A 13,756-nucleotide genomic window follows, 5' to 3' on the forward strand; every position below is an offset into this window, starting at 1 on the left:
AAATGCCAGAAAAGCTGCGCGGGTTAAAATAGGCCAATGCCTTTCTGCCTTCTGGGACGTGCTGCGGTTTCGTCTTTGTCTCACAAGCATTAAAGTTTTTCTCGATTGCTTGTAATACAAACACTGGTTATAAGTAATGTTGCTTGTGGTTCTCCCCCTCAAAAAACCTTTCACATAATGAACACAAAAAAAGAAATAACAAATGTAAACTTCTGTTCCTCCACATCTCCTCCTCCAACTCCTACTGTTCCTCTTCCTTCACCTCTTCCTCCTCTCCATACTGCTCTTCCTCCTCCTCCTCTCTGGTGTCCTCTATGTCTTCTTTCAGATTTGTTTGGATCCATTGTTCCAAAACTGAAAGAACTGAACTTTTATCTATCTATCTGCTCCTCCTGCTTCCTCCTCCTCTTCTTCTCCCTCTTCCTCCTCTCTCATGTCCTAGACCTTTCTCTTTAGATTTCTCTGGATCCATTGTTCCAAAACTGAATGAACTGACTCTGGCCCTTTTATAAAGCTTCTGATTGGTGTGTGATCAATTTTGACTCCTTGTGTTTCCACCTGGGTAGCTGTGTGCTCATTGAGCTCAACCTGTGCTGATTGAGTGAACAATATTGAATGTCAGTGTTTTCTCAATGACCACATGGTGCAGGCAATGAGAAATGAAGTGTGCTTTTTGAAAAACCCAGTTATAGTTTTGCTTTCGCTCACTTTCACTTCTTGCAGACTCGTGTGCCTCATAAAATCAGATAAGTTGGAAAAATACCAGTGAATACTTTATTATTCTGAAAACAATTAGATTACATAATGCATAAAAATAGATTACATTTAGAGAGATAATAGCTTAGTGCAGTGCATTAGTTTACACACAAAATGGAAACATATATGGAGGAGGTAAAGCAGTTTTTTGGAACTTTGTGTTTATCAACAACAATTTCAATATCCATAACTAGTGATAGATGTGGTACTTCAGTGCTGCAGCTTTTGGTTGAAAAAAACACCAGAAACAGGAAGTGTTTCAGGAAGGACAAGCTGTGTGAAATGTTTCTGTGCACTGCAGTTTTTAGTTAATCTGTGCTGGTACTGATAATTGACACAGAGCAGCTGTCATGTCAGCTATGGGGAGCATACAGCAGAGAAACCTACGCTATTTGGCCCTTGGTAAGACAGACTTTCCAAAATTTTATTTGAAAAGCAGCTTTTTTGTACAGCAGGGTTGTTGTATTGTATAGAACAGAAGTCTCTTAAGGCCATTTAAAAAACTTCCTATCATTAAAAGAAACACGGGAATCTAAAACAGAAACAAGGAAAACTTTCATTTCTGCACTTTTCAGTTTACTGAATGTAATGAGCCATGTCATTTCTTCTGTTCCACAGTCTTTTTCCTCCTGACCGCTTCTTCACCTGCTGCAGGTCAGTTCATTCTCCTGTGTCATGCGTACAGTAATGTTAGTTTGCTGTTTACTTTATTTTTTATCAGATCTGGGAGTAACACGTTACAAAAGTAATACAATTACAGTAATGTATTGCTTTTTGCTGTAAAGAGGTAATATAACATGCATTACTTATAACCGTCACAATCTCAGTAGCGCGTGTTACAACGCACCCGAAATTAAGTGGTGTTTTGTTTTTATAGTAATTCACCAACACCAAGAAACATTTGGGCAGCAGAAAAACAAATCCATAAGTAAAAGAGTAACGTTATTTCCTGTTGCTGGAATGCGATGGTCGACAGGATGCAAACTACAGCAGCTCCCCTGATGGATCAATCAAATTTCTGTAGGCTGTGTGTCTGTGCTTTAACAAATAACTTTCATGATCAGAGAGGCTGCTGTCAGTTCATCCTGACTGATCCTGATCCACATATGCAGGCACATCTTACTATGAGCATAATGCACCAATTAAAAAGCAGTGAAAGTTACTCAAAAGTAATGTAAAGCATTACATTACGAGACAGTAATATTGTACTCTAATTAATTACTCTCAATTGACAGTAACTAGTAATCTATAATGTATTACATTTTGGAAAGGACTTGTCTAGCACTGGTCTTTAAAATACTCTCTGTTATGTCTTACATGCAATGAAGGTGTTCAGATCAGACTAGCTGGGTCCGGGTCTACTCGGTGCTCTGGGAGAGTTGAAATCTATCACAACAACACCTGGGGAACAGTCTGTGATGACAGGTGGGACTTAAATGATGCTGAGGTGGTGTGCAGGGAGCTGGGCTGTGGTGGAGCACTGAGGACTGCTCAGTCGACCCATTTTGGTCAAGGAACCGGTCAAATCTGGCTTGATGATGTGGCCTGTTCAGGAAGTGAAAGGTCTCTAACTGAGTGTCAGCATGGAGGATTTGGGTCACACAACTGTAACCATGGTAAGGATGCTGGTGTGGTCTGTTCAGGTGAGAAAACATTTCAGATAAAGTATTTTGAATAAATGTATCCTTTTCTGTGTATTTTAGCAGCTCTGTCACCGAGTCATTGTGGTGTGAAATGTAACACTGTTCAGATGCAGCACTATATGAGCTTCTAACCACACCCTGCAGAATGCTTTTAGAATTGAAGAGCAGAATAACAAGTGGGAAATGTTGCTCAATACAGTAAATGAAACTGTAATGTAGGTGATGAAGTTCATCGAGTGTTTGATCTACTGTGAAAAGTGTTTTATATTTCTCACAGTCTGTATGGGTGATGCAAAGTATAATGAATCATAACCTTTGCCAAATTTGTCTTACAGTAACGGTTTCTGTCATGACTAAATGACAAACAAACACATGTTCTATCCAGCACTGATTTGTCTTCTGTGTTCTGAAACTAGGTATCAGACTAGCTGGGTCCGGGTCTACTCAGTGCTCTGGAAGAGTTGAAATCTATTACAACAACGCCTGGGGAACAGTCTGTGATAACAGCTGGGACTTATATGATGCTAAGGTGGTGTGCAGACAGCTGGGCTGTGGTGGAGCACTGAATGCCACTCAGTCGGCCCACTTTGGTGAAGGAACGGGTCATATCTGGCTTGATGAGGTGGGCTGTTCAGGAAGTGAAAGGTCTCTGACTCAGTGTCAGCACAGAGGATTTGCGAAACTCAACTGTGGACATGGTGAGGATGCTGGAGTGATCTGTTCAGGTGAGAAAGATTTTGTAAATATGTCTCTTATTTGCAGCTATTCATAAGTAAAGCAGTAATACTACCATTACTTCTACTAATACTAACAACAACAGTAGCCTAATTGGCAGTAAAACCTTGCCTTGTCTGAGACTGTATGTTACAAAAAAAACATTTCAGAGCTTATTTCTAATTTGCTGACTTTTTCCCCCCTCTGGTTTGGGGTGTGGGAATAAAAGAAAGGGGCGCAGTGTTGTGATTCACCGTATAACTTCTCTCTTTGTGTCCGTATGCCAGTTCCCTCTTTCCACGCTCTCTCTCTCTGTAACATTATAGTTTTTCTCAATGGCTTAAACACATTTCTTGAAATTATGCCTCTTTTTCTCGAAACACAAATCCACAACTTCTCACCCAATCCCCCAAACGTCCTATTTTCAGGTCAAAATTAAGCTCTCCTCTCAAAACCATTCAATTTTGCTGAAAAAACAAACTTTGGCTTCAGAAACACAGTGGAACACAGTCTGACACACTGGTGAGAGAAATTCAAAACAATACTACAAAAACTGGTTGTTAGTAATGTTGCTTGTGGTTCTCCCCTTCAGAAACCTTTTCACATGATGAACAAAAGAAACAACAAATGTAAACATTTGCACACATTTTTTATTCCTTAGTGTGCTGTACAGTTCAACACACCTAACAACTAATTATTCTGCCCCTGTCTTTGTTCTGAGACAGGCCAGAGACTCTTGTTGTCCACCTCGTCCTCCTATCCCATCTCCTCCTCCAACACTTACTGTTCCTCTTGCTTCACCTCTTCCTCCTCTCCATACTGCTCTTCCTCCTTCTCTTCTTCTTCCTCTTCCTCCTCTCTCATGTCCTAGACCTTTCTCTTCTGATTTCTCTGGATCCATTGTTCCAAACTGGATGAACTGACTCTGCTGATTGGTGTGTTATCAATTTTGACTCTTTGTGTTTCCACCTGGGTAGCTGTGTGCTAATCGAGCTCAGCCTGTGCTGATTTGGTGAACAATATTGAATATCTGTGTTTTCTCAATGACCACATGGTGCAGGCAATGAGGAATGAGGTATTTGTGAGTAGAGTTTAGAGAAATGGGTGGGCTTTTTGGAAAATGGAGTTGTGGTTTTGAAATTTTAGTTTAATAGACTGGTTATAGTGTTCAAGCTATTGAGAAAAACTGTAATTTAATTTCCATCTGTAACAGAGATGCTTGGTCACCAAAGCCAGGCAGTGTCTGACCTGCGCCCAACCCAGGTGTCTATGTGCATCAGTTTGCACCTGCCTGCAACAGTGTTTCTGTGCGGTGTGTCGTGTCTCTTAACTCTTTCTATTCATGCTTTCACTTTTATGACCAGACATCCGAGATCAAAACTGGGAACATAATCCCTGAAAAGGGGGAAAAAACGGGGACATTATTTTTTTTCTATTTTAAACTAATACTATTACTTCTATTCAGAGTTTTTTTCTGTATTTAGCCAGGGACAGGCAGCCAAAAACGGGGACACTCCCTGAAGCCAGGGACATCTGGTCACCCTATGATCCCACACTATAAATATGATAGAGAAGCAGAAACAGATGAGAGTAAGAAGAATGAGCACGGGTGGCCGGGTGAACACCGGCCGGTGCAGTAAACATAGCCTAGCTAGCTGGCTACGATTTCAGTACAGTAATATCAAAGATCCTTGCTCCTTCTCAACTCTCTGGTAATATTCTATTCACAAAATACAACCAATAGTACGGTAATGTTAAATCTTACTTATCGTAATCCCCTGAGCTCTGTTTGCGATGGTCTGCCAATTTGAGCATGAATATGCTGCACAGTGCTCTGACATCTTGCTTTCTTCAGCTGCGCAACTGGGAGTATGACCGGTTCCATAGGGCGTCTACCTCTATATATGTTTATGCTCTGAAGTGCTACTCCTTCAGTCAGAATCTGTAAAAGGGAACAAAGCCAAAATGGAAAGGAGAATCATATACATATTTATCATAATTACAATAACAGAATAAAATTATAAATTCTCACATCTTTAAACCTATTAGATAAACCAAGACGTTATGAGTTGGCTATTTTTAGAGTGGATCATTCATTCAAGTTGCCCATTATACTGCCTTACTACTACATGCTTATTGAAAAAAGACAGGCAGGGTCAAATATCTAAACAAATACATTTAATATTTTTATTGTTGTGTTATTTTTTCAGAGAGCCCTCAAAGCCCAGCATCTCCATGAATCCTGCTGGTGAGGTTACCTGGGGTCAGACGTCAGCATCACTTGTTCCATCTCAATCAGCATTTAGGGAACATTCCTCCTGCAGCAGACCTCAGGCTCATTCAGAAAGACCCAAACATCAAGTACCAACTCTGCTACCTTCATTATACCTAAAGTGAACTTTGATAATGAAGGATCGTACCAGTGTCAGTATCAGAAATGTTTCAAGTCAGAGTCAGCTCCCCTTTAAGTGACTCTGTCAGACTCTCTGTTACTGGTAAGACAATTAAATACATAAATTAAATACAGCAATTAACCCAGAAAAGTGTACAGTAACAGGGTTGGGAGGATTACTTTAAAATGTAATCCGGTACAATTACTAATTATTTACTTATAACATAATCCAAGTACCACAAAATAAAAGTAATTTAATCTGATTACTTTTAGTTACTTTTAGATTACTTCATATGCAAATGAAGACAAGTGAAGATGCGTTGTCTGCTTAGTGTGACATAGAATAACAAAATCTTCCGTTCCCAAAATCCATGTTTAAATGTTTTTCTATGATATGCTTTGCACTATGTCTGGCCCATCAATGACAAATGTTGTTTTAGAGGTATTCTTGATGATATTTAAGAATTTGTCATTTGGACAACCATTTTGAAATGTTGATGACTCACTCTGCACTTGTTGTATTAATTTAGCGTCCAGTGAAAAGATTTCTCAATATAAAGCTGCTGAAGCATCGTGTTTCACGGACCGGGCGCCATTGAATGCTGTACAAAAATAACTTTTTCACTGATTTTGGTGAAACTCGATCATATTTGATGGAGAAATATTAGAGAAATTTAGAAAATATATTCTAATTTTCTCTCTGGTGTCCCCCAGCTGCTCTGCCTCAACTCTGTGATTCACAGAGTTTCCTGATGGACAGAGAGCTTTAACTTGTTGCTGAAGTTAGTTTCTTGATTTCTTAAACACATTTCTTGAAATTATGCTTCTTTTTCTAGAAACTCTAAACGCAAATCCACAACTTCTCACCCAATTTCCCAAACATCCTATTTTCAGGTTAAAATGAAGCTCGCCACTCAAAACTATTCAATCTTGCTGAAAAACCAAACTTTGCCCTCAGACATGACACACAAGCCCTCAGAAACACACACACTGCAACACGGTCTGACACACTGGTGAGAGAGATTCAAAGCAATACTACAAAAACTGGTTATTAGTAATAATGGTTCTCCCCCTCAGAAACCTTTTCACATGATGAACACAAAAGAAATAACAAATGTAAACATTTGCTCATGTTTTATTCCTTAGTGTGCTGAACAGTTCAACACACCCAACAACTACTTATTCAGCCCCAGCGTCCTGTCTTTGGTCTATGACAGGCCAGAGACTCTTGTTCTCCACCTACTCCTCCCTCCCTACTCCTACTCCTGCCGGAGTAAAAAGTGTTATGCAGTGAAAAATTAGCTGCCTGCTCTCATTGGCTGGATATGGATGTTGAGTCGGCCGACTCCGGCAGATATTTGGCATGCTGGATTTCTGGCAGACGTCGGCGATGTGTCAGAAATGTGTCGGGGAGTCGTTTTGATGCGTCGTTGAGTAGTTCACACGTAAATCGTGTAGTGTGACCTAGGCTTTACTCCTCTCCATACTGTGTCTCCTCCTCCTCTCTGGTGTCCTCTCTGTCTTCCTTCAGATTTCTCTGGATCCATTGTTCCTAAAATAAATGAACTGGCATTGGGCCTTTTATCTTTCTATTGAATCTTCTGATTGGTGTGTTATCAATTTTGACTGTTTGTGGTTCACCTGTGTGCTAATCGAGCTCAGCCTGTGCTGATTGAGTGAACAATATTGAATGTCAGTGTTTTCTCAATGACCACATGGTGCAGGCAATGAGAAATGAAGGGATTTGTGAGTAGAGTTTAGAGAAATGAGTGTGCTTAGCTCAGTTAGCTGTGCAGCCACTGGTCAGATTAGCTCTGCCCATACTGGGAGCTCGGAGCACCAGGGGAGTGTTTGTGTTTACCACAGACTGTATGAAGGTGTTTACACCTTTACTCAAGCACTGGAGGTTTTCAGGCCAGGGGCGGGGGGGCCTGGCATGGAATGATGGCGGGGTGCAGCGCCGGCAATTCGCTCAGCAGTGAACACGGCATGAATAGGACCAAACACAGCCTCAAAGACCAACAGGGAATCCAGTACTGATATGATTTACTAGAGCTTCTTGATGGATATAGTTAGCCTTACTTTTTTTCTTAAATTTAACTGGAAAAGCTCATACGTACTGAGGTCATGTCCTCTGTATTGTTACCAGGATATTTAATCAACTCTTTCCATTCTACAATCACATTATACAAGATTTTTTAGGCTGATTCTGATAATAATTACAGCCAGTAGGTCCTATTTTTGTGGAGGTGTAACAACCAGCTCCAGCAGCGCTAACCTTTAACTTCACTTTCCCTATCCATGTGGTCGGATTAAATAAGCGATGTCCACTGTAAGGGCTCCAAACAGGACAAACTCAAACTCAGGGTCTGACAAGGGTTTGCCAGCCAGAGTCAGGGAGGCAGAAACAAAGGCTGAAAAGCAGAGCAAAGCAGGGAATGATGAGCGATGGGGCGGTATATGCACTGCAAGGCTGATTAGAAATAAGATGGGAAGCAAGAAGGGGTTACTGCAGGGCAGCATGGAGGGGCAGGATCTGTAATGTCAGGGAGAGTTAGTAAATGGCAGAATGAACTGGCTGAAGTCGTGACAGCGACTGTGTTTATCTTAAACTAAATCACATGCAAATGACACCTGTGTGCTACAAAATAAGCACACCATCTCTACACACACCAGACTGGTCCATTAAGCTCCATAATAACTGAACTTACACTAGGAAATGGATGCTAAGATCTGTGTGGCGCTACGTTGACTACATGGCACAGGTTGCCTGCTGTGATACAAATGGCACCCAGTAATCTAGGTAAAAACAACCTCAAAACGGTCAAAACAGGTGACTTAATAGTAGAAACAGTAAACAATATGCATTAAAAGCTTGAACAAGACGGTTCAATTTTCAAAGAAAACAACACAATAGCACAGAGGTGTTTTTCCACAATTTATCCTCAGCAATGCTAAACTGCGCTTTGAGGGGCAGACGGAGAACGACGGAAATTTAGTAGATACAGCAGAGATGCATCTCGGACAGTTTCCACAGGAAACAGTAAATAAAAATAACCCTGGGAAAAATAAATACCAACTGGAAACTAGAACTGCAAGCAGTTGTAATCGGGGTCCAAGCCTCCCGGCGCAAGCTGTCCCCTCGCCCCGCGGAGGTCGCGGGAGTTGGCCTGGGTGCCCCGCTGCGGCTCGGGGGGCCTGCGGAGAAGAAACGATGAGTTATAAATTAAAGGGAGTTGCGGTTACGGAGATATAAAAAGAATGTATGTCAATGGGAGTGTTATTTGATTTCCAATGAATAGCGCCACCTAGAAGCCGATTTCACACAACCCCTTGGGAGGTCGTGCAAGATGAGAAGCTTGGTGTAGATTGGCCGTTGACGTAAGATCTGACATGACATTGTTTTACCGTTTTGCGCAAACATTTGTTAGCTTATAATTCGGACGTTTTTTAGCGGATCAAAATCCCCTCTAGAAACTTTTATCGGCTTGGTTCAGAGATGGTCTGTGCCAAGTTTCGTACCGATCGAACTTTTGGCTTCGGAGGAGTTAATTGCACTAGCGGCTAACTGCACCAAATTTTGCACAGCCCCTCAGGGGGGCATGACACATAAGGTCCTGAAGTTTGGTGTTGATCGGCCATTCCCAACCTAAGGTATGACATAACTTCCTGTTTATAGCGTTTTTCACAAACATTTATTAACGTATCATTTTAATAGTTTTTGTGTCGATCAGACTTGTGGTTTCGTGGAGTTAATTAAAATAGGTTTTTCAGTTGTTGCGATTTAGCGGAAAAAAAATCTAGGTGGAAATGGGCGTGGCCTATACCATTAGATTCAGCTCGATCCCTCGATATGCGCCTTCGTATGCGGGAGTTCCAAGGGCAAATGCGTATATAGCGCCCCCTAGTGGTAGAAGTGTGCGGATTTTTTCGCCTGAGGTACTTGCAGTGGTTTGGACCTACCCTATGAGTTTAGTGTCTGTAGCACTTACCGTCTAGGCTGCAGTATGAGTTTTAGCTGCGGAATAATAAAACGATTCCAATAGGGTTCCCAGCTCCACTGGTACTGGGAACCACGATGCCTTGCATTCACGGGTTCCCTGCCCACTCGGGCTTGGACCCCTAATAAGAATTATTATTATTATTATTATTATTATTATTATTATTATTTTTGACCCTGTTACACATGGAGATGCCCACACACTCTGTGCACAGTTTGTTTTGAACGTTAAACCAATCAGTCAAATTCAGAAATTTAATATGCTACAGCAAATACATTTCTGGTACTGTAGATTCTTTAAAAAGAGCATTTACACCATCATGGTGGGAAATTTTAAAAAATACTGTTAAATTTGAACAACAAAATATTTAAAGATTTTTGTTGTGTGGTCAAACATTTCTGTGGTGTGTTTTTTTACCCAGTGAGACCGCCCAGCATCTCCCTGACGTCTCCTAACAGAGGTTCAGAGGTCACCAGGGGTGACAGCTTTGTCTTCACCTGCTCCACTTCCTCCCACTATCCCACTGGTGTTTTCTTCCTCATCTTCTCTGGCTCCAACATCACTGACCCCAAGCCAGCAGTCAACCACTCAGCCTCCTTTAACTTCCCTGCTGCTGAGTACGAACACCAGGGCAACTACAGCTGTGTGTATGAAGTCACATGGTCTACACGGAAATACACTTCTCCCATGGCTGCACCAGTTAGTGTCGTCATCAAAACTAAGAGAATTTAAACTAATTGTTGCCATATTTTATGAACAATTCAGTCTATAACAGCTTACCTGTGCAGGGTTGCGGGGGTGCCTATTCCAGCTGATACCGGGTGGGAGGCGGGATACACCCTGGAAAAGTAGCCAGTTTATCACATACAGACACACACACATTCACACCTCTAGGGGCAATTTAGAGTCACCCAGCCGGAGCACCCAGAGAGAACCCACACAGACACGGGGGAGAACATGCCCACACAGAAAGGTCTGGGACAGGCTAGGCACTGCACCACCGGGACACCTTGCTGTGATGATACAGTGTAAGATAAAAAAAAGAAAAAAAGACAAGCAAACCACCCACACATACCACAGTGTAGTGTATCCGTTACATTTGTATCACATTTGACAACAAAAACAATGAATGTGACTAAATATTACAAAACTCAATGACGATCCAACTATTCATTTTGCATCAACTAGTATAAACAAATTAAGAAATACACTTCAATCGGAATCACAACTAGTAGTGAACTGGATTTGTGAAAATAGACTTAAATGTAGCAAAAAGTATCTTGTTCAGGTCTAGACATGCGACTAATGGCGATAATCAGCTCTGCCTGTCACTTAAAGCCTCAAACATTGAACAGGTTCGAGAGGTAAATTTGCTTGGCGTTACACTAGATGGACAGTTGACAAGATGGGAGAAACATATTGACAACATTGTTAAGAAAATGGGTAATGGAATATCAAGTATTAGAAGATATTCCCCTTTTCTTACCCCTGCCACTATAGTGCTGGTGACACAAGCATTAGTTTTATCCCACCTTGATTACTGTCCTCTTACATTTAATCTTTTATGTATGTTCTTTTACTATTATTACTATTACTATTGTTATTACTAATTTTGTTATGACATAGATATATAGGTATTGTGTGTTTATCCTTAACATTTCCTCTCTATACTCCTTTTGTTAGTCTGTCCACATTTACTAGGGTTTAGGTCAGAGCTGTGAGATTGTTTTGGTGTTTTCCTCTCTTGTTGTTCTTCTCCTCTCCTGGAATGTTCATTCAAGGTTGAGAGAGGATCTCTGTTCCCCAAAACATAGAAACCTAGACTGTGTAAATGATTATGTATCCCTTTGCTCGGGGTCAGATGCCCGAAGCCGCCCTAGGTGGCAGGTCTCTGGACCGGCTGTCAATGTTTTAGTACATGTTTACTTTTTGTACTGTTTATTCTCTTTTTGTTAATAAATTCTTCAAAGACAATGGTTGGTTGTTACTGAATTATTTGCTCAACCCCTCACCAGAAATATAATTTCCACGACATTCACCAGTCTGGTCAGGTGCAGCCAAAAAAGGTTAAGCTACAAATAGCTCAAAATAAAACTGCAAGACCCACACTGGCCCGTCCATCGGATGTGAGGCTGAGTACGGACAGTGTGCATGCCAGTCTCTCATGGCTTAAGCTGATTATACAATGTTGCCGTCAATGGTAATGAGTAAAGATAATTACCATAATCCCCTTCCCCCATCACTCCGCCACCCTCCCCGCACCACCACCACCAGCAACATTGTCCAGCAACATTGCTCAAAAAGTTGCCCCGTGTATCATCAGCTTTAGAGAGGAAGAGGGGTTGGCATGCAACCTTATGAATTTCTGAGAAACCAACATACTTATAGTACTCGGCAGGCTACAAAGGGTTGTCTAGTTTTGATAAAACCCAGGACTGATGCAGATCTGTATGTATAGAGCCATCAAAATATGGAATAACTTACCAATTTTCATTGCTGAAGCACCCAGTAAGGCTGGTTTTAAAAGGCTATTAAAAAACCATTTGAATAATAAATCCAACATTGATGAGCTTAGGTGAATGGTTTGTTGTATAATAGTGTGTATGTGTGCTGATGCTTTTTCCTTTGTCAGTAGCTTTACTTTTGTATAAGCATTGTAGGTATCGTTTTTAGATTCAGGTAGAACTTATATTTGTATGTTACGTTTGTTGTATTTTATGTATTTTTTTAATGTTTGTTGTATGTGAACCACAGGAAGAGTAGCTGCCACATTAGTAGCAGCTAATGGGAATCCGAATAAATGAACAAATAAATAAGTAGACTGATTAGGCATGAGCCATGCAAATACTGAGGAGCAGTGTCCTCACACGCTACAATCAGAACTCAATCAAAAATGATCCTTGTACTATTCACTTTAGTGTAACACTGCAACCTGCTTCAGGCTTGACATAATTTTTGAATGAGAATAATAAAACATCACAGCTACTTAACAAATTAAAACTGACTCACCGGTTTGTCTTGCCCCAAAGGACACATTCAAACTTACGCTTTCAAAATCAGAATCAGTTTTATTGCCAGGTATGTGTACACATACGAGGAATTTGACTCGGGATTGTACATTGCTCACGATGTGCTTACTTATACAATAATACCATAACACAATAATAAAATAATAATAAAATAAAATTAGACACAAACTACAGAATAGACAACACTAATATACACACTATGAACAAAACAATATAGACATATTGACAAATAGTGCAGTGATCAGAGTGCAAAGGATGCAAGAGTAAACTATTCTCATTATGTTGTAGTGAACAACGGTGTGGATTTGTGCATTTTATATTGAATAAATTTGGAGCTACTCTAAATTCCTTTCTCCTCCCCAGAGAAGAAGGGGAGGGGTCAAAGTTGCTTTCTCTAAGTGCTACCTGACCATAAAACTGGCACCTTTTTGATTCCGAAGCTGATAACGCGGGGCCTGACTGTTAAACTGACAAAGGGACACAAACCAGCCTTTGGCATCTCCCTGAACAGCCTATCAAAACTGGCCCCCCCACACACGTTTCCGTGGCAACTGACCTTATTCTTTGTTTATTAGCACATCAAAAAGGGATACTCCTTGTCTCACCCAAGTGTGACATGTCCAGGACAGCTGAACTTTCAATGTAAAAGGACTGCAGTCTCCAAAGACTCAAAGCATTTTAATTGAGTTAATTAAATGTTTAGTTACTTGATTACGTTTGCCTCTATTTGAGTAGTTATGTTAACTGTTGTTGCTATCTGTTGTTGTTATTAGTGCTGAAAAGAAAGTTACTTGTGCAGAGTTTTATTTTCAGCAAGACACCCCTTCATCTGATGTAATCAATGCTTGTTCATAATACTTTCCTACAAAATCCCTTTAGAAATGATGACAAAGGAATGTTTTACTATACTCTTAATCGCCAGCTTGAATTTAAGGATGAATCAACAAATTCCCCGGTTCTTAAGGAGAGACAATCTTTGATTTAATCCAAGCTGTCCTCATGTAACCTGAGCTCCCCCAAGTGGACGAAATAGTATTACATGCCCTCATCGGAAATGCCGTTAAATGTATAAATATCCTGACCAATAATGTGACAATTGTTTCCTGTTACCAAATGCCTAGAACAGTACAACCGTTCAACCATTGAGGTTCGATTGTGGAAAATATTTGATTATAATACGTGCAAATAGATTTCTTTTAGACATTAAGTTTAGAAAGGCAG

General features: G+C 40.7%; 1 protein-coding gene across 1 annotated transcript; it reads left to right on the top strand.

Annotated features, from left to right (window-relative positions):
• The first annotated feature begins 922 nt into the window (after positions 1-922).
• Positions 923-2,802, top strand: LOC119918296 (scavenger receptor cysteine-rich type 1 protein M130-like). The gene is made up of 3 exons (XM_038738945.1): positions 923-1,158; positions 1,375-1,410; positions 2,085-2,802. The coding sequence occupies exons 1-3, from the start codon at positions 1,107-1,109 to the stop codon at positions 2,432-2,434; spliced, it is 438 nt and encodes a 145-aa protein (XP_038594873.1). The 5' UTR covers positions 923-1,106; the 3' UTR covers positions 2,435-2,802.
• The last annotated feature ends 10,954 nt before the right edge of the window (positions 2,803-13,756 follow it).

Source organism: Micropterus salmoides, unplaced genomic scaffold, assembly GCF_014851395.1.
Source record: "Micropterus salmoides isolate LMB-PRFRI ecotype aquatic unplaced genomic scaffold, ASM1485139v1 Ms_hic_scaffold_10, whole genome shotgun sequence".
In the NCBI taxonomy this organism is placed as follows: domain Eukaryota; kingdom Metazoa; phylum Chordata; class Actinopteri; order Centrarchiformes; family Centrarchidae; genus Micropterus; species Micropterus salmoides.